This window comes from Pinus tabuliformis, chromosome 8, assembly GCF_031772625.1.
Source record: "Pinus tabuliformis cultivar Carrire ecotype Pingquan chromosome 8, CPIR1, whole genome shotgun sequence".
NCBI classification, from domain to species: domain Eukaryota; kingdom Viridiplantae; phylum Streptophyta; class Pinopsida; order Pinales; family Pinaceae; genus Pinus; species Pinus tabuliformis.
In genome coordinates, this window is record NC_142294.1 from 249,566,096 (window position 1) to 249,588,103 (window position 22,008).

At 37.5% G+C, this 22,008-nt stretch overlaps 1 protein-coding gene across 1 annotated transcript; it reads left to right on the forward strand.

The window, feature by feature from the left end:
- Positions 1-2,776: 2,776 nt before the first annotated feature.
- On the forward strand, positions 2,777-6,180 carry LOC149235083 (polygalacturonase QRT3-like). The gene is made up of 3 exons (XM_089372043.1): positions 2,777-3,898; positions 3,997-4,233; positions 4,581-6,180. Exons 1-3 carry the CDS (start codon positions 3,635-3,637, stop codon positions 5,661-5,663), a joined length of 1,584 nt encoding a protein of 527 aa, XP_089228169.1. The 5' UTR covers positions 2,777-3,634; the 3' UTR covers positions 5,664-6,180.
- Positions 6,181-22,008: the final 15,828 nt, after the last annotated feature.

Here is a 22,008-nt window from a genome sequence, read left to right on the forward strand (position 1 = left end):
TAGACCTGATAATCATCCACACTCAAAAACCAAATCAAACTAGCTCAACTTACTCTGATACCAAACTTGATCAGGATCTTTTATTAGTAGCATATGATTTATCATCTTTAAACATGATGTGAAATACCAAAACTTCAGAAAAATCTTTTAAAAGGTTATGAATAGATAGAAATATTGCAAATAAACAAAAGAAACACAACAAGATTAATAATGGAGTTCACCTAGCGTGGGCTACGTCTTTGGGTCCACTTCAATTGGAGTGGTCTCTTCAACTATGATGCAAAACAACTCAAATTACATCTAAATCCCTAATCTCAATAACTGACTCTCAATTTTGCAATTGTACAAAGCCTCAGAATCCCTCGCAACAATCTCTCCTTTCTCTGAACTCCAAAAGGGAATAAAAATGAGCATTTACCCACACATACACAGTGATAATACTAATAATAACACCAAGGAGATCAGCCTCTCCTTACAACCACAACTCTTGTAGCTACATAATGACCTATAAAAACTCTTGTCAACCTATCTCTCCCTTTGTTGTACTTCAAAAGGGTTAAAATTGTGTTTTATATTATACATGGTACAATCAAGGCCTTAAAAGACAAGAGTTTGACCTATTCTTCACAACCATAATATTGTGATGTATTGGCAAACCTTTTACATATATAAGTCATGGGGGTCCATAGCCCCAGGGTTGAGCATGCAGAGGTTGTAGTCTTGAATCATATCGTAATAAATATTCACAACCCATTATAGGCTTGTCGACCTATTTATATACCTTTTAAACCATATCCCATTACATTTTATTCCAACCTATGGTGCATTTAAATGATAGGCCCATACTATGTTGAACACAGTAGAATATTTTTTGAGTTCTAATATGTTGTCAGCTTCCCTGTTACAACATCCATAACTGGTTATATGCGTGGTCCAATCAAATGTGACCTGTTAGTAACGTTTAATTATTGGTTCGTTTCGTATTGTGCTCTCAGCTTCGGGGAGGCTGTAGGTTTAAGCCCATGGGAATTCCCCCCTTTCGTATGGCAGTTCAATAATACTATAACTATAATATTCTAGATATTAGTTTCAACCATTGCATATGGCCAAATGGTTAATCTATTTGTTATCCTCCACCGAGGATGGGGATTCAAATCCCACTACTCCAAACATCCAACAAATTGATTATTTTGACCTTCTAGCCTGCTCCATGGTGCCACGTGGTACCCTTCGATTATGCCACATGGCATGCTTCTATTAGCCCCTGTCATGACCAGTCAGCATCTCTGTTGGCCACTTAGGTTCAACCAGATATCACTTGTTCTTCCTACCACATTGGTGCCCACGTTAATTGTCACATCACTATCTTTGCCATGTCATTTGTATGGCCTATGCCATGTGTCCCTCATATGGCCTTCCACATGTCACTTGGTGGGGTTTCCATGTGTCGCCTATGTCTCTCATTTTTGCATGTTGTCAAAAAACTTCATATTGCAATAACATTCTCATACAAAGTATGTTTCAACCCATTCAAGTTGCATTGGAATCATCTCGTCGAGATCTTCAACATGACAACATTTTCATTGTGATTTGGGACTATTGAGCTTTGAGGCATTTTGTATCCTCTTGGATTTATAAGGCATACAAGTTGGCTTCTCTACCTTCTGTGTGTGTTGCCTTCATGAGTTCTCCAACATCACATGCATGTCAAAATTGATGTTGCCTCCTCTACAACGAAAGACTACAAAAAGCATTAAACAATGTGATAAAGATGTTGTTAGAAACCACTAACCATATATACTCAACTTTGCATTGGACTAGGTGGAAAGAGGGCTTCAAGTAACAACTAAAGAAGTACAATGAAATTTGAGACCAGTGGCCATAGGCACTAGCGATTCTTAGCATATGCAAATACGAAGAATCCTTTGAGACATTAACAATGTTATAGAAGAAATGTGTTAAAATGACTTTAAATAGATACTTCTATGAACTTCCAACCCCTTGATTTAGTTAAAACTTATTTGGATCATATACTAACTCAAAAAAATTACTAGAATCCTACTTTAAAAAAAAAATTAATAATAATAAAAATAAAAAATTATTGATAAAATTAAACTATACATTTAGGAAAAGAAAGAAATATACAAACTAAATTTCCCTTTAAATTTAGATTTATGAGTTTCTTCCTCCAAAATCAAATAAATATTTTATGATTTAATTTTATATTTTTAAAAATAATTTTAAATTTTTACTAAAACAAACTTTACTATATTTTTTATTATCATATAAAATATATATTTTTTAAAGCAAGGATCATTAATATATATATATACATATATAACAGATTCTTTTCTTCCTTACCTACCATTACTTCTACATAGATATTTACTTCTATAATAATCAATTTCCCACTTGTGACCTAATACTTCAAACAAAATCATTTGGAATATTTCTTCCGTCTTTTTCCCTCTTGTTACATTAACCTAATACTTCCCTTGCCATTCTTTCACCTCCGTCATTCATCGCCGGGTTCCATTGACCAAGTTTGGTCACCTGGAATCAAAATTAACTCAAATTTCCTCGCTTAAAACGGGAATTTTATATGTGGCATTGGACGATACAATGAGGCGGAACATATGTCTGCATTAGGTGCAGCATGTGTAAAGGTATGGACTTATTAGTTGGCCAATATGTTGGAATTGTTGGGAAGTCGGTAGGTGAACAAACCTGCGAACAATCCAAGCGTTTCACAAAATGTAATGCCTTGGATGTTGATATGAACATTGAATAATGTCCAATTTATAAATTCTACCCGCCACTCCTGAGACTCGAACATGGAAATACTGGTGCGTCACACTCACACATGTAACGTGGAAGTTCTGAATTCACGAGTCCCCACGTTAGTGATGGTGTTATGCTCGAATTGATTATTAATCGTGTGTGAGTTACAGGGGGCATTAAATCTGAGACATTAAATGATTTAACTGAGTGGAAGACTTGAAGTGTTTTCGTCCTCTCGCCGTGGATTGTGGAGCAGTGCAGAAAATAAGGCCGCATGCCGCCAAAAAAAAGGTTATAATTTCATCACGCTGAATACGCTACTTCAAACCAAAATATACACTTACGAAATAGATGTGTATGGCTCTACTCATGGGGGGATTTTGTCATGTGGAGAGATTGGAGAAAGGTACAAAGTGGGGAGAGGGTTTGTAATGCAGAGAGATATGAGAAAGGTATAAATGCACCTGGAGTGGGTTTCATGATAATAATTTATTGCCCTTAATAAACAAGGCAGGGCAACCGACTTTCTGTGAAACGCTCTGCATTCTTCCCTTTCTCTGTGCTCCAGAAATATGAGCATCTTTGCATGAGTGTATCATAAAATTTAGCAAGTGAATTCACCCGCAAATTTGGCAGAAGAAAAGATTATAAATTTGGCCAAGCTCCTTTGCTGTTTGGCATCCCTTCTTGTTTGCAGTTGGAATCAATTGGAACAACTTTCTGCCATGGACTTTCCGTCCACTATTTCTTTTGAAAAGCAATTTGAAGGGACCACAAGGTGAGCTTTTTTGTTTATATTTCGTCTCTAGCTGCCTGGGACTTGGAGAGTAAGCCTCAGCCTGCGAAAGGAATTATGGGTACCTTCAGGATTGTTTCTATGTTAGCTGTTATTGCGTTTCTTGGGATTTTATCCAATGTGGATGGTCACAGGGTTTTGAGATCAGGCAAGCCTGGTGCTCACCTGAGATCCCTCTCCAAATCCACTTTGGAGGGTCGGGATCCTCCGGTGGGCAAGGTTCCTAAGTATTCCAGTAGGGAGGAGGCCCAGAGAGTTTCGGTTGCTCGCTGGAGGAACGCTGAGGCTCTGGCTACGGCACCCAGATCTGACAACGCTACGGTAATTAATGTGGAGATAGCACACTTTTGTGCAATTTGAGCAACGGAGATGAGTTTTTCCTGAGTAATTTTTGTTGGTTTGTTTTTGGTGGTGCGCAGGTCCTGTCAGGTGGGCGCTTATTCTATGTTACGGACTATGGCGCGGATCCAACCGGAGCCACGGACAGCACTCAGGCTCTCTTGGAAGCCATCAGCGAGGCCTTCCAGGTAACCACGACCAAGCATACGATGCCAGGTCTGCAAGACCTCGGGGGCGTTGAGATTCATCTCGAAGGAGGAAATTATCGCATTAGCGAACCTCTCCGGCTGCCGGAAAGCGGGGGCGGAAATGTTGTGGTAATGAAATAAAATATCCCTGTTACTGTAGTTTCATTGCTTTAGAAGTTGTTTACCGATAGAGTAAATTGGCTTGGAGCTTAAAAAATGGTAGGAGTGCTTAAATCTTATTTTTATAGTGAAAATAGATATAAAAATAGATTCAGTAACATAAAAAAAAACTGGAATTAACTCCAAATTTTTAAACATGATAACTTTATCTTAGATTTTCAAAAAATTACAGGATTTTACCCAAATCTGGCCAGAAAATCCATTATTTTCTGACCCAATTTACTACATCTTTAGACTACGCGCATCGTTTTATATGTATTGCCGGATGAATTTACTAATTGATTCCATGCACACAGATTCACGGGGGTACTCTGCGGGCTTCCGAGAATTTCCCGGAGGATCGTTACTTGATCGAGCTATGGACCTCGACTGATTCGCTACTCAATGGGAGCCTAAACGGTGACGAGCTCGCGGCCGCCACGAAGGACGCTGACTTCTATGCCGCGTCATACGAATACATTACCCTGCGAGATTTGATGTTGGATGCAAATTTTCGAGGCGGGGGAATTCTAGTCATCAATTCCCTGAGAACCAACATCGACAGCTGTTATATTTCGCATTTCACGTCTTTTGGCATCATGGTTCAGGGTGGGCACGAGACATACATCCGGAATTGCTTTCTTGGGCAGCACATTACCGCTGGCTCGAGCCCCTTAGAGAGGAATTTCAGCGGCGTGGGCATAAGTCTCATGGGCAACGACAACGCTGTAACGGATGTCGTCGTTTTCTCGGCTGCTGTGGGGATTTCGGTGAGTGGGCAGGCCAATATAATCACGGGAGTCCACTGTTATAACAAGGCCAAGGCCTTCGGAGGAATTGGGATCAGACTACTGCTGGGTGGATTGACTCAGACTAGGATTCTGGGCGCTTATATGGACTATACGGGGATTGTTGCAGAGGATCCCGTGCAGCTTGATATTGCTAATGGTTTCTTTCTGGGCGACGCCAACATAGTGCTGAAATCGTCACAGAGGAAAATGATATCAGGTGTGAACATTGTCGATAATATGTTTACTGGCTCTGGGACAGGCGTGGAAATCGTTCAGTTGGAAGGACAATTTGATTCGATTGATCAGACAATTGTTGACAGGAACAATGTGCTTGGGATGACCCTTAAATCAACCGTGGCTCGAGGCACGGTCCAGGGCAACGGAAGCACTTGGGCCATAGATTTTAATCCCGTCCTGCTCTTCCCAAACCTCATTCAACACGTTCAATATTCCTTCTATACGTCTGATGCCTCATTTCCTAGGCATGCTCTCAGAAATGTCTCTGAAAACAAAGTGGTGATCGAGGCGGATACCGAAGTATCTGCAACGGTGTCTGTACAGGTAGATCAGAGTGCCTCTTTTGTTCATGGCAGTAAGATTTATTCCTAAGAGACAGGGGTCTCTGGATTATTACATACAGATTTTCCCAGATATTGTTAGTTACAGGGCAACTATGTACAGGAAAACTCCAAGGTTCTTGTTGCCTTTCTTTCTTCACTTTTGGGGCGATTCTGAAGTTTAAGTTATGTATTGCTTTGTTCAAAGCCAAATTTCTGAAAACGGCATCTTAATGGAATTCCGTTTAAAGGGCTTTCGAACGGGACCTTATTACTGGTAATTATTTTCCAATAAGGTTATAGATTATAGCTGCTGAAAACCTTGGCATCGTTCTGATAAGAACCGGAGAAGACGGTTTTCTGTTCATCTTTTTCTGGGATTAATTAATTCAGGCCCAGGCCTACTCCCTAGTTTTTTATATTGTAAGAAAAATGATGAATAATGAAGGTTACTGAAAACGATGGGAACATATACATAAAACCCACTATGGGCATCTTTATTTGATGTCTCTTTTTGATGGGAAAGTACCTTTTAATTATTCACACAACTATCCAATTGCATTCAGCAACTCCTCTCCTTGCACATATTCCACTGTGATTAACATAATTTTAAATAGGAAAGGACTATGGTTGGCCCCACCGGTGTGGAAAAATATAGAGTTAATTGACATCAGGCATCCAATCGGTCCCCTGTTTCATGACTGTGATCTTCACGATTCAGGTAGGACAGCCACTTTTTTCATTGAGAGAAATGAGGTGATGACAATGTGGGATATCTGATTTGCTTTTGTGTTTATCTATATGCTTTTAGGTAATTCATAAGTTTTCACTGGGTGGAACAATTATTCGTCCACCGGCTACAATACCTAAATAGGTAACAAAGTAATGTTTTATTTTGGGTTAAATGTAATGGAAATTTGTATATGCGTATGTTTCCTATAGTTAGGTTACAGTCAAATTTAATATTGATGGAAGGTTTGGTTGAGTTTGGATATTTCAATGAGATAAATTTTGTTTTTTTACAATGTTATGAGATTTTAAAAAACTAAATTTAGCATAAACTAATTAATTTATAAATTAATAATATTTTGATATACACTGTTTTCGTAATTATTGAAATTATTTGTTAAATTATTTTCATTGTTATTTATTAGCAAATTTTTTTTTATTGAAAGTAAATTTTTAGCTTACTAATAATGTTGTTTAACTATTTTAAGTTTTGGAGTTTTGGATTAGAAATGATGAAATAAATTTTTATAAGATTATATAATTTTTGAATATATTACTTTGGAAAACACCAAAAATATCCCAATAATAAAAGATTCACAAATCAAATTTATAATTCCAATTTAACAAAAAAAAAACCGTAAAAAAAACCTCCAAAACATAAAACAGTAACACTAAAACCTTCAAAACATAAAACAGCAGTAACTCTATGACGATTTCCAATTCCTAGAGATTCTACCGTGGGGACGATGGAAAGCCCTATTTCCAACTCCATAACAAAGTAAATGCACCCTGACATGCCCCTGATATAACACGATATAGCACGCCGCTATTTTTTTTCTTTCTCATGACATGCCCTTGATATAACACGATATAGGACGACGCTATTTTTTCTTTCTCATCACCGCGACGCATTATATGAGGCCCATGTCAGAGCACATTTACTTTGTTATGGGTTGGAAATAGGGCTTTCCGGGGACGATCGGCAAGCTTTCTTATGATGGGATGGATTCTATCGTGGGGACAACCGGCAACCTTTATTATGATGGGATGGAAATGGGATTTTAGCTTTCCCTGTTCCAGATGAGAATTCGTATTTTGCCTGGTTGGATAGCACTTATTTAAAGGTGCTCTGAAATAGCTTAAACCAGTTGTTCCTTCAATCAAGGAGGAATATTTTTTGTTGGTCATGATTATGTTAATGTCTTGAATAAATTCCATCAATCACATACTTTTCGGGCGGCTGTTGACAGAAAATCACACTGGACCTTCAATTCTTTGCCATAATCAAAATCTCAGAAAAAACGTGGATTGGAGTGATGCAGAGTACCTTTTCTGTCTCGTGATTATAACACTGTTGACTGTGAATCAGTTTGAATAAATTCCACATACATTTTTAGGGCGCCCGTAGACAGAAAATCACTTCTGGACCTTGAATTCTTTGCCATAAGCAAAATTTCTAAGCGTGTGTTTGAATGATTTACTCTTTAGTTCGATGCCATCATGTGAAGAGGTAGGGAATGCTAAAGACTTGCATGTTAAAAGTTTTGCAGTAGCAAAATTTTCCCTGGGCCCAAATCAGTCATCAGTCAGACTGTGTCGAAGAAAAGGGGTAGAGTAAGGGTAGGTGAGTGCTAAAGTCTTACATGTTAAAAGTTTTGCTGGAGGACAAATTTCCCGGGCAAAAGGGCCCAAATCACTCATCACTCACTTAGGCTGTGGGGGGGGAAAGGGAAAGAGTAATCATTTGTTTTATTTTTATTTTTATTATTTTGTATTTTATATAAATTTTGTATAGTTCTAAAATATTAGAGGGTATTTATTTTATATAGTTTTAAAATTTTTATTTTAATAATTTGGTTTATTTTTTACCAAAAGTCAACTGGAAAAAAATGGAAAAAACAAAAATGTATAATAATTCTGTGAAATTTTTACTAAAAATTATTGAAAAAGGGACCGGACAAAAATGTATAATGTTTAGACTAGGTTAAAGAAAATTGATGGGTTTATCTACTGAAGTTTTTTTGTTTCACTGTGAAAAGATAATTAATTTAAATTTTCTAATTACAAATAGTATTTGGTTTTATATTAAGATTAAAATTAAATATCAACAAAACTCCACTACAAATAGTATTTGGTTTTATATTAAGATTAAAATTAAATATCAAACTCCACTTCACCGTGATGAAAATAAACTTAGTCTCAATAGATGTATCTTTAAATCATTGTAAAATATATAGCTTTCTTATAGAGGTAAATTTAATCTGAATTGAGATAATTTTAATGATAGTTATAAAAGATAATAATTTTTTGAGATAATTTTAATGATAATTATAAAAGGTAATAATTTTTTCAGAAATATTAGTAGTTGAAACATTTTTTTGGTTTTGGAACAAAATATAAAATAGTTATAATTAGTTAAAAACTTATTAACAAAATACGAATAAACTCAATTTTAAAGATAATTATAATTAATTATTTTAGTTGGTATAGTTTTTCCTAAATAAAAATCAACAACTAAAAGCATAATTACTCATTATCATTCTCTTGTTAATAATTGAATATTAAATCTATTAAATAAATTATAAATAAGTGTGTCCCTTCTTCAGTTAATAATTGCATATTAAATCTATTAAATAAATTATAAACAAGTGTGTCCAACATAATCTGATATAAAAAAAATATACATTATATTCATATAAAATATAATTTTATATTAAAAAAATTTAATAAAATATCAAATATAATTTTATAATAAAAAAATTTAATAAAATATCAAAAATATATATATATATATATATATATATTATTTTTTTTATTATTGTGAATATTTGTAATTTTATAATAAAAAATTTCAATAAAACATAAAAATATATATATATATTTTTTATATTAATTTTTTTATTAAAAAAATTGCTTTGTCACTATTTTTTGTTGTTGTTGTTTTTAATAAACTGAAAAAGGGTTTTTCCTTTTAAAATTAAAAGGTTTGTTTCTGGCTGGTATTTTAAGACTACAAATTTTGGAAAATAACGTTTTCATAGTGTGCTTTTAAAAATAAAAATGGTTTTTATAATGTGTGTGTTTTTTTATTTAATTTGAAAATAATTATTTTGGATATTATTTAACGAGATTAATAACTGCAATGTAACATAGTTTCTGTTTCTATTGTTATCTTTAATTAATTGATTAAGCTTTTAATTAATTGATTAAGCTTATGTTTCTCCATGTCTGTTTCTTTCGCACAACCATCTCTACACATCCACCTTGCACAACTTCCTCTACATCTTGTTTCACAATTTGCATTTAGCAAGAACGCATTCCATTATGTTTGTGCTTGCTTCCTTCTACATTCTGTTGGTTTGACAACGAACTTGGTCAAACAGTTTTTGTAACCAATTTAGTTTTAGTTATGTAACGGGTAGTTTAGTTATGTGTAACAGTAGCTGTTCACATAATAAATCGAATGCCATGTAATGAAAAGTCAATCATCGAATAAAACAGATTCACATATTCAGTTTCTATTTCTTGGTCTTTGGTCTTCTCTCATTCTGTTTCTTGCTGTTCTTTCTTTCTTCCTCTGCTCTTAATTCAATAAGTGGTATCAGAGCCTGGACAAAAATCCTGTGATCAAACCCGTGATTTATTCCTGAGGACGGCTGGAGCTAGAACCTGTGGACAGCGTGGACGGCCCTGTGGAGCGTTGTGAGGCTTGAAGAATACGCTGAAGGCGGATCCCTGTGTGCAGCGTGTAAACCTGTGGACGGGAGCAGAATCGTGGACGGCGTGACGGCTTGCAGCGTGTAAACCTGTGGACGGTAGCAGAATCTTGGACGGCGTGACGGCTTGAAGAATCCGCGGCATAATTTTTTGGCTGTATGTGTTTTGGCTTGAAGAATCCGGTAGGCAGCGTGACAGCATGATCTTCTGCAAATGGTAGCAGAATCGATCCCTGAATCCGGGTATCGTTTTTTTTTGCAGAAATTTTTTTTTAAAGAAAAAAGAAGGGTTTGCAGAAATTTTTTTAAGACAGCAGAAGATTGCATAGGTTGAAATTTTTTTTAGAGAGCAGTATTATAGAACAACAGATTGAAAAAGGTTGTTCAGAATTTTTTTTTACAGCAGAGAAGAGTGTTGTTTTTACAAATATTGTAGAAGGAAAAGTTTGCAAGAGAGAGTGTTGTTTTTACAACTATTGTAGAAGGAAAAGTTTGCAAGAGATTTGCAAGAAACAAAAGATTTGAAACTTGTCTTTCTGTTTGAATTGGGGAAGTTATTAGTTTTTTTTTTTAAAGACTGAAACCCTAGGAAGGAGGAAAATGGCCAAGATGTCGAATGCTAGATTCGAGGTGGAGAAATTCACCGAAAAGAGCAATTTTGCTCTTTGGAAACTGAAGGTTAAGGATCTGCTTGTGCAACAAGGGTTGCACAAGGCATTGGATGGGGTTACTAAGAAACCCACAACCATGACTACTTCAGACTGGGAGGACTTGGATGCCCGAGCTCTCAGTACCATCCGGCTATGTCTAGCGAATGAAGTTCTCTTCAACATCGTTGAAGAGACTACGGCGTCAGGTTTGTGGGAAAAACTTGAAAACCTTTATATGACAAAATCATTAACTAACAAAATTTATCTGAAACGACAATTATACAGTCTTCGAATGAAAGAAGGTTCAAGCGTTGCAGAACATTTGAATGTCTTTAATACACTAATTTGTCAATTAACAGATATGGAAGTAAAAATACAGGAAGAAGATAAAGCCATAACCTTGCTGTGTTCTCTGCCTGAATCATGGGATCACTTCGTAACCTCGATCAGCTTCAGCTCTGCTGATTCTTTGAAGTTTGAATCAGTCGTGGGAGCTCTTCTGTCTGAAGAGGTACGAAGGAAATCCAGCACTGATACAACTGCATCAGAAGCTATGGTTGCTAGAGGACGCTCAAAGGAAAGAGGAGACAAACCAAGGGGAACTTCCAGGTCGAAATCAAAGGGCAAAAAGTGTAAGGCAAAATGTTGGAGCTGCGGTAAAGTTGGACACTTGAGGAAGGACTGTTGGAAACGGAAGGAATCCGAAAACCTGAAGAACGAAGCGAATCAGGCTGATTCAGGTATTGTAGACGAAGTTTTATCTGCTGAAGATTTGTGTATGATAGATGAAACTTCACCTGAATGTAATGTCTCTCATAGTTTTGATAGCTGGCTGTTAGACTCTGGTGCTTCGCATCATATGTGCCCACATAGAAACTGGTTTACTTCGTATGAAAATGTAAACGGTAGTTCTGTGTTTATGGGTAACAATATGTCATGTCAGACTGTTGGGATGGGAGATATCAGGATTAAGATGTATGATAACACAGTTAGGACATTAACTAGTGTTAAACATGTGCCTGATTTGAAGAAAAATTTAATCTCTTTGGGAGTGTTGGATTCAGATGGTTATAAGTTTACAGGTCAGGATGGCGTTTTGAAAGTCTTCAAAGGTTCCCTTGTGGTTATGAATGCAGAGAAGGTCGAGAATCTTTACAGGTTAAAAGGAAGTACTCAGGTCGGTGAAGCAGCGGTTGCGTCAGAAAAGGAAGAAGCAGGTACTCGTCTGTGGCATCAGCGTTTGGGTCATATGAGCGAGAAAGGTCTTCACATACTGATGAAATGTAAATCTCTTCCCGGTCTGAAATCCTTGAATTTAGATTTCTGTAAACATTGTGTGTATGGGAAGCAGTGTAAACAGAGATTTAAAGTTGGCAATCATAATAGTAAAGATGTTTTAGACTACATTCATTCTGATCTGTGGGGGCCTTCCCCTGTTATGTCATATGGAGGTGCATTGTATTTTTTAACGTTCATTGATGATTATTCTCGTAAAGTTTGGGTCTATCTGCTAAAAAGGAAAGCTGATGTATTCAATGTGTTTAAACAATTTAAAGTAATGGTAGAGAAAAGAACAGGCAAATCTATTAAATGTCTAAGAACTGACAATGGTGGTGAGTTCACTTCTGTTGAATTTGAACAATACTGTAAGGATGAGGGCATTGTTAGACACAAAACCGCTGTTTATACTCCTCAGCAAAATGGTGTTGCTGAGCGTATGAATCGGACTCTTATGGAAAGAGCCAGAAGCATGATCAGCAATGCTAACTTGCAAAAGGAGTTGTGGGCAGAAGCAGTATCTACTGCTTGTTATTTAGTTAACAGATCACCCTCAGTAGCAATTGATTGTAAAATTCCTGAAGAAGTCTGGACAGGTCAGTCTTGTGACTATTCTCATTTGAGGATATTTGGCTGTGATGCTTATTCTCTGATTCCGAAAAATCAGCGTTCAAAGTTAGATCCAAAGTCGAAATGTTATGTCTTTGTTGGGTATGACTATGCAGTGAAAGGATATAGGTTGTGGGATCCTACATTGCGGAAGATAGTTATTAGTAGAGATGTAACATTTGATGAATCATCTTTGTTAAAATCAAATGTTGAAAGAATTGAACAGGAACAGGTATCGCCGAGTCAACGAGTTCAGTTGGAGGCTAGATTTTTCGGTGGCAGTCGAAAGGAAGGAGAGACTTCTGGAGACAAAGGTGTTGAAGACACAAAGGAAGCCGTTGAAGCTTCTGAACCAGAGCAAGTTTCTGAACCAGTTCAGCAACCAGTCGCTCTGAGAAGGTCTACAAGGGAAAGGAAAACTCCCAAAAGGTATGAAGATTCTGCTGCTTCATCTTTTGCTTTGGTTACTGAAGATGGGGAACCGTCTTGTTATCAGGAAGCGATAGATGATACAGATAGCGAGAAATGGAAAAAGGCTATGGAAGAAGAAATGGACTCCTTAGCCAAGAACAATACCTGGGATCTTGTAGAGCTTCCTGAAGGGAGAAGTGTTGTTGGATGTAAATGGGTTTTCAAGCTGAAACGGAAAGTTGATGGTAGTATTGAGAGATATAAGGCGAGACTGGTAGCAAAAGGGTATTCTCAGGTTGAAGGTATAGACTTTCATGAGATTTTTTCTCCAGTTGTAAAACTTGTTTCTATACGTACTGTGTTGGCACTAACTGCGTTGCTTAATCTTGAGTTAGAACAGTTAGATGTTAAAACAGCTTTTCTACATGGTGATTTGAACGAAGAGATATATATGGAACAACCATAAGGTTTTGTACGAGGTCGCAGCAGAAGATTAGTTTGCAAGCTCAGGAAATCATTGTATGGTTTGAGGCAGTCTCCCAGACAATGGTACAAGAAGTTTGATTCCTTCATGGTGAGCCAGAACTTTATAAGAAGTGAGTATGATCATTGTGTGTACTTCAAAAGTTTCAATGGCATATTCATTATCTTAGCTTTGTATGTTGACGATATGCTTATTGCAAGCAAAAGCATGGAAGAGATCAACAAGTTAAAGGCTCAACTCTCTAGGGCGTTTGATATGAAGGATCTTGGAGCAGCAAAACATATCTTGGGCATGGAGATACACAGAGACAGGAAAAATGGTAAGCTTTGGTTATCACAGCAGAAATATGTGGAGAAGGTACTTGAAAAGTTCTCTATGAATAATGTGAAACCTGTTAATGTTCCTTTAGCTTCCCATTTTAAGCTTTCTTCGGTTTTGAGTCCTAGAGCTGATGAATAAAAGCAGTATATGTCTCATGTACCATATGCAAATGCGGTAGGCAACTTAATGTATGCGATGGTATCTACAAGACCTGACATTTCACATGCAGTTGGAGTTGTCAGCGGATTCATGGCAAATCCAGGTAAAGAACATTGGCAAGCAGTGAAATGGGTGCTTCGATATCTAAGAGGCACAAGAGATCATTGCATCGTCTTTGATGGTAGTGAAGGATCAGTCTGCGGATATGTAGATGCTGACTATGCTGGTGATTTGGACAAAAGAAGATCTACTACAGGTTACGTCTTTACTCTTGCAGGTGGAGCAATTAGTTGGATGTCAAAGCTTCAAGACACGGTTGCATTGTCCACTACCGAAGCTGAATATATAGCTGCTTCAGATGCCAGTAAAGAAGCAATCTGGTTAAAGGGTTTGCTCGATGAAATCGGAAGGACGCAGGAGAAAGTGAGTGTACTTTGTGACAGTCAAAGTGCTATTCACTTGGCCACAAATCCTGCCTATCACAGCAGAACCAAGCACATTGATGTGAGATATCATTTTCTGAGACATGTGATCGATGGTGGAAAAGTAGCTCTTAAAAAGGTCCACACACGAGAAAATTGTGCAGACATATTCACAAAGCCAGTTACAGTAGAGAAGTTGCGGTGGTGTTTAGCTTCTCTTGGCTTGCAGGAAAGATGATGAATGGGAAAGTTGTTGTCAAGGTGGAGTTTGTTGGTTTGACAACGAACTTGGTCAAACAGTTTTTGTAACCAATTTAGTTTTAGTTATGTAACGGGTAGTTTAGTTATGTGTAACGGTAGCTGTTCACATAATAAATCGAATGCCATGTAATGAAAACTCAATCATCGAATAAAACAGATTCACATATTCAGTTTCTATTTCTTGGTCTTTGGTCTTCTCTCATTCTGTTTCTTGCTGTTCTTTCTTTCTTCCTCTGCTCTTAATTCAATACATTCTGCCCTCACCATTTTGCCCTCGGACTGATCTAACTTAAATATTTGTGTTTTAGTTGTGCAAAATTTGTTTTTAATAATATTTGTGTTTTGGTTGTGAGGAAGTGTGACCATTTTGTTTAATAATAATATTTGTGTTTTTTTGTGAGAAATTGTGAACATTTTTGTTTAATAATAATATTTATGCTTTTATGAGAAAGTGTGAACTTTTTTGTTTAATAATAATATTTGTGTTTTTTTGTGCTAATAATATTTGTGTTTTAGTTGTGCTAAATGTGAACATTTTAATATTTGTATTTAGTTGTGAGGAAGTGTAGACATTTTTGTTTAATAATAAGAATTGTGTTTAGTTGTGAGGAAGTGTGAACATTTTTGTTTAATAATAATAGTTGTGTTTTAGTTGTGCCTAAGTGTGAACATTTTTGTTTAATATTAACATTTGTGTTTTCATTATGCCGAAGTGAAATTTTTTGTTTTGTAATAATATTTAACATTTTTGTTCAATAATAATATTTGTTTGTTGTGTGGAAGTGAATTTTTTTGTTTAATAATAATATTTAACATTTTTGTTTAATAATAATATTTTTGTTTTGGTTGTGGATGAGTGTGAACATTTTTATTTAATAATAATATTTGTATTTTAGTTGTGTGAAAGTGTGAAATTTTTGTTTAATAATAATATTTGTGTTTTCGTTGTGAGGAAGTGTGAACATTTTTGTTTAATAATAATATTTGTGTTTTCCTTGTGCGAAAGTTCATTGTGGGCGCGGAGGTTCCTATAGAATATAAAACAAATGCACATAAGCATGGAATTGTTTACTATAGAAGATATCACATTTAATGGTTGTTGCCATGATACATTGGTAAAACATAAAATTTTAAAAAACAAGGTTAATTGCATCATGTTTAATTTTAGTTAATCATTTTTGGTCTATTCTTGCATATGATCGACTATTTATAAATGTTCATAGATTAGATTTGTGTAGAAATTCCCACTGTAGATCACTTGATAATGCAATATACTAAAGCAAAATACTTGATCACACATGAACACAGAAGAATACCCTGGGGAAAGCCTCAGCTAAAAACCCCACTATATGTATTATCATACAAGTGGAAATATCTCAGGATTACACAAAGCTTTAGCTCACAAGCTATCCAGCTCTCAGTACAATCCCTCAATGCTGCTCATAGACAGAATAGACAACACATATGCCTTCCTTTAGTCCTCCAAGCCTCCTATTTCCTTGTGCAGTTTCTCCTGGGTCCTTTGGCTGCCACCTATGTGAATTCACCTCTCACACACAACACTATCCTTAGACTAAACTGCGCAATCCTCATGGAATGAATTCCTTCTACATGCAAGAGATATCCTCATGGGAATATTCTTGCAACTAATAATACACTGTCCCTTCCTCTGATCTCAACTGTGTCTCTCACTGAACTGACATGCATGAGTTATTTATGAGATAATATTCAGTTATCTAAAGTACACTAGTTACATGCATGCATGTATTAACTAACTAAACTCACAATCAGTTCCACAAACTGTTGGAACTAATCTAACTAGACTTAACTCAGTTAATTAAGCTAACTAATTACAACTCAAAGTACAACTCTTCATGATCTCTTTAATTAAGGGATAACTTCCTCAATCAAAGGAATAATTGTTGCGTGTCTTCACATAGACTTCATGTTTGATTTTCTCAAACTAATTAACTTAAGATGAATTAATTAATTATTTTTAAAACAACTGCTACGATCAAATTTTAATTTTAATTCTCAATTTTAGTTCAGGGACTAACTAAAATTGGAATGTATCCCGAAATGTTATTTATAGAATTTCTATATTTAGCATTTATTGTTGTTATTTTCAAAACTCCCTCTCAACAAGAAAGGGATTATCTATCACCCCAATTCTGTCTCTGTGGAACTCAAATTTGCATTTTGACAATGCCTTAGTCAAAATATCTGCATCCTGCTCCTCGGTCAAAACATACTGCAACAACATGATCCTTTTCACCACATAGTCTTGAAGATGATGATACCAGATATCGATGTGCTTGGACCTGTCATGAAATACTCGATTCTCAGAGAGTTTGATACAACTCTAATTATTGCATTAGATCACAGTTGGATCCATCCTCTTATCAAACAATCCAACTAGAATTTTCCGCATTTGGCTGCCTGACTGGCAGCCATGTATTCAGCCTCTGCTGAGCTAAGTGCAACTAACCTCTGTTTCCTGTTGTACCAAGAAACTGCAGCTGAACCAAGGTTGAAAATTCCTCCTGAAGTGCTCTTCCGATCTGATGGACTCCCTGCCCAATCTGCATCTGTGAAGCCCTGAAGCTTCACTCCCTCTATCCGTCTGTACCATAATCCATACTGAGATGTGCCTCTGAGGTATCTCAGCACATGCTTCGCTGCCTTCCAAAACAGCTTGGTAGGCTGAACCATAGCTTGACTCAGTTGGTTCACCGCAAAGCACAAATCTGGTTGTGTGTTCACTAAATACATCAATGGACCCACAAGCTGCCGATAAACAGTAGCAGCTACTACCTCACCTGAAGTAGCATCTTCCTTTCTCCAGTTACCTGCTAGAGGAGTCTGCATGGGCTTGCACTTCTCCATGTAGAATCTCTTGAGTATCTCATTGGCATACTTTCCTTGAGACACAAACACTTCCCCATCCTTCTACCACACTTCCATGCCTAGAAAGTAGTGCATGAGACCCATATCTTTCATCTCGAACTATCTTGCAAGGTCCTCCTTGCAAGACTTGATCAACTGATCATCACTTGTCAATATCAGATCACCAACATAAAAAACAATGATCAATGGCTTACCTCCTACCATGATGTGGTATAGGTTCGCATCCATGTGAAGCCCAACCCGGTGAAATAGCTGTCGATCCTGGTGTACCAAGTACGAGGTGCTTGCTTCAGCCCGTACAAATCTCTCTTGAGGCGGAACACATGCGACTCACGATCGAAGGTCTCAAATCCTTCCGCTGCTCTATGTACACCTCTTCCTCAATTTTGCCATTAAGGAACGCAGTCTTCACATCCATTTGATGGATCTTCCAACCCATCTGTGCTAATAGTGCCAACATCGATCTGATAGATGAGTACCTTGCTACAGGAGCAAAAGTCTCATCATAATCGATCCACTCGACCTATGAGAAACCACAGGCAACAAACCTTGCCTTATGTTTCTTAACACTACCATCAGCTATTTGCTTTACCTTGTAAAGCCATCAGGAACTCACCACTGACTTGTCCTCCAATCTTGGAACAACATCCCAAACACTATTCCGAATTATGGAGTCATATTCCTCCACCATAGCATCAACCCAGACTAGCTGTTGCACTACTTCCTCAAAGGAATATGATTCGGTCTCTATACATTCCCCAACCAGGGCCATGTAACCAATGTATCGCTCAGGTGACCTCCTCTGTCTGCGCTGAGAAGATGGTTGTCCCACATTCTCTCTCACATCCATCAACAATCTGTCAACTTCCCTTGAGTGTTTCTGCCCATCTCTAGAAGAATCTGCATGAGTGGATGTCTCCACTCCTGGATCCTCTACATGCAGCTGCTTCGCATCAGTTTGAGGCTCCTCCTCCTTAGGAACCAAAAGTTCCTCCTTTGCATGCAACTTGAGCTCCCTCTCAAGGGAAACTCACATGGCCTTCTACTCGTCAAACTTTAGATCTCTGCGTACCACTGTCCTCTGACTGGTAGGCAAGAACACTCGATAGTTGTGGGGTGTATCAGTGTACCCCATAAGTATCCCCAACTTCGCTGTTGGCTCTAGCTTCTTCCAGGCATCTTTGGTCACATGGAAAAATACCGATGAGCCAAAGATCCTGAAGTGACTCACATCTGGTCTCTTCCCGTAGAAAGCCTCCTCTGGTGTCTTCATCCCCAGTATACGATGCGGGCTTCTATTCTGCAAGTATACTGTTGTATTGCATGCCTCAGCCCAAAAATGAAGTGGTAGGTCTTGGTCATGCAACATCGCCCGAGCTACTCCCATAATCGTTCTGTTCTTCCTTTCAGCTACCCCATTCTACTGTGGGATATGGGGTGCCGTCAACTCTTGTTTAATTCCTTCTACTACACAGAAGTCCTTAAACTGTTGAGAGACATACTCTCCACCATTGTTGCTTCGCAAGGCCCTTATTTTCTTTCCAGATTCTTTCTCAACCAAGGTTTTGAAATCACAAAACCTTGAGAAGGTTTGATCCTTCTTCTGCATGAAGTAGATCCAACATCTACGAGAAAAATCATCAATGAAAATAACATAGTACCTTTGTTTAGCGGTGGAGGTTGTCGAAAATGGTCCACACACATATGTATGAACTCGCTCCAGGATTGCTCCAGCTCGACTGTCTCGATCCCGAAGGAAGATTTTGCATACTTACCCAAGGTACAACCTTTACATGTATCCACTTGCTCAAGTTTATCCTTGGGAAGTCCGGTAGAAATCTCCTGCATGATCTTCAGGGCCCCATGGTGCAAGTGGCCCAATCTTCTATGCCATAGCTTACCAATATCTTGGCTTTGCACCAACTCTGCTTTGGAACTCAATGCAGCACAATCATCTACCTCCAGCTTGTAGAGATTATTTACTCGAATCCCAATCCTCTTGGTCTGTCCAGTGCCGATGTGTCTCAGGAATGCCTTTCCTTTACTAAAGACTACATCATAGCCTTTGTCTTCCAACATAACGACGGATACCAGGTTCTTCTTCAATCCAGGCACATATTTTACATAAGTCAGGGTGAGAGGAGCTCCATGCTCCCTTTGAAACACAACCGTACCTTCACTTGAAACACAGTACTTTCCATCATCGCCCATCTCTATGTGCATCTATAGGTCCTTCTCCTCTAAGTTATTGAATAAAATCTTGTCACCGGTCATGTGGAATGAGGCTCCATTGCTTAGGTACAAAACACAACCCACCATCAATGAAACCATGCATGCGATGAGGGTGAAATCCAATTCGAACTATGAGGCCAGTGCCTCACCATCTGATCCTTTTGATGATCCCTTCTTGGATTTCTTCTGTGGACAATTTGTTGCATAATGGCCCACCTCATGACAATGAAAGCATCGCACTTTCGATTTGTCAATCTTCTTCCCACCATGGGAAGAACTCGATTTGGAATGGGAAGCCTTCCCTTTCCCTTTCCTCTCCTTACTCGCTAAGGCTAGATTCTCTTCATCATCATGATTTGATGAAGAACCATCTCTGGTGCTTCTCCTTATCTCCTTCTGCATCAGATCTAACCACATTTGTTCCCAATTCGGCAGTTTCTCTCTTCCATTTACTGAGTCTTGGTAGCTATGCCAGCTCTGAGGAAGACTAAGGAGAGAAATACTTTGTTAGGCCCCTATACTACTAGTGTAAACCCTTATTGTTATTAGTACAACCCCCATATTATATTTATGTACCCATGTAGTGCCCATATTGCCACTATTGTGCCCCATAGAAGCCCACTATTGTTAGTATTGTGCCTTTACATTATTATTGTTATGTCGGCTCTAATTATATTATGACCCCTTAGACTCCTATATATAGAACGGAGGTCTTTTCATTTGTATCATCCAAGAATTGCTCATTTATGTAATGTAAAGGAGGTTGCCCCTTCAAAGAGGTTGAATTCTAAGGCGTGGATCTCTCTTTTCTATCTTTTGGTGAGCTGGTTTCATAACATTTGGTATCAGAGTTTTGGATTCTAGGGTTTCGCTGCTCCAAACAGGTCATCGTGGCATTTTTGCTATAACTTTTTTTTCTGCAACGTTTCAGAAGCTAAAAAAAAAACCCATTTGAGAAGAAATCGCGCTGAATCTCAGATCCGAATTTCAGAGCTTTTCGCGCTATATTTGCGGAGATATGATCTGAGGAACTTGGTCTTTTTGCAGACTCCTTAATTACATTCCAAACAAGTGACCTGGGGAAAATCGTCATAACTTTCTCTCTGAGCATCAGATTGAAATTTCATAAGAAGTTACAGAAAGAGGACGGACTATAGTTTCTTGTATATATTTTTCAGAGCCAAAGTTGAAACAGGGACACGTGGCATGTCGTATAAGTTCGCTCTACTGAACTATTCTATAATCAGGCACTATGGGAGATTTGGCATAACTTGTCCTTGGATAATCCAATTTGGATCAGACTAGTGGCATTGGAAAGAGGACGTAGTGGGCCACTACAGGTCGTAATTTCATAACTTAAAGATTCAAAAGTATAGAGTTATAGTCGTTTCAAGATCGAGCTCCTAAAATCAAGAAAAAGCAAGATGAGGAAGTTTGATGGCAAGGATCCGGTAAATTAGATACTTCAAATGGAGCAATATTTTGATCTACATGGTGTACCACTGTTACAAAAGGAATGTATTGCATCTTCATATTTAGAACCGGATCAATTTTTATGGTATGAAGGGCTTTGTTCTCGTAAACAACTTGTTACGTGGTCAATGTTCACAGAGGAAATGATAGCACATTATGAGGATACAAAGAGCAACACCTTCTTTAGAGCAACACCACAACAATTCGAAAGAGTAAAAGGGCTTTGTGACATAGTGGAAAGCAAAATTATGGAAACCAGGAAGCATACCCCTTACAACTATAAAGATGGAATTGTTGTTTCTCCCAGCCTTCCACAACCTACAAGGGTTACACCACAACAATTGGAAGAAAAAAGAGAAAAAGGGCTTTGTTACAATTGTGATAGCAAATGCACTAAAAGTCATAAGTGTGCTGAGAAGAAATTATTTTACATAGAATATGAAGAGAAGGAAGAAAAGGATCAAGAAACATCAAAAGAAGAGAATATTGCCAGGACCCCACCCCAGAGAAAGAAGAAATGAATCAGACCATCCCTTGGAAAGCATTGGAAAGAATTACCACTCCTCAAACTCTCAAGATAGAAGGACGTATCAAGACGAAAAAGGTGCAAAAAGTGAAATATCACATTGAGAAAGAAGAAATTAATCCAACCATATCTTGTAATTCATTGGTCGAAATTACCACTCCTCAAACTATCAAGATAGAAGGACATATCAAGAAGAAAAATGTTCAAGAAGTGAAAGAT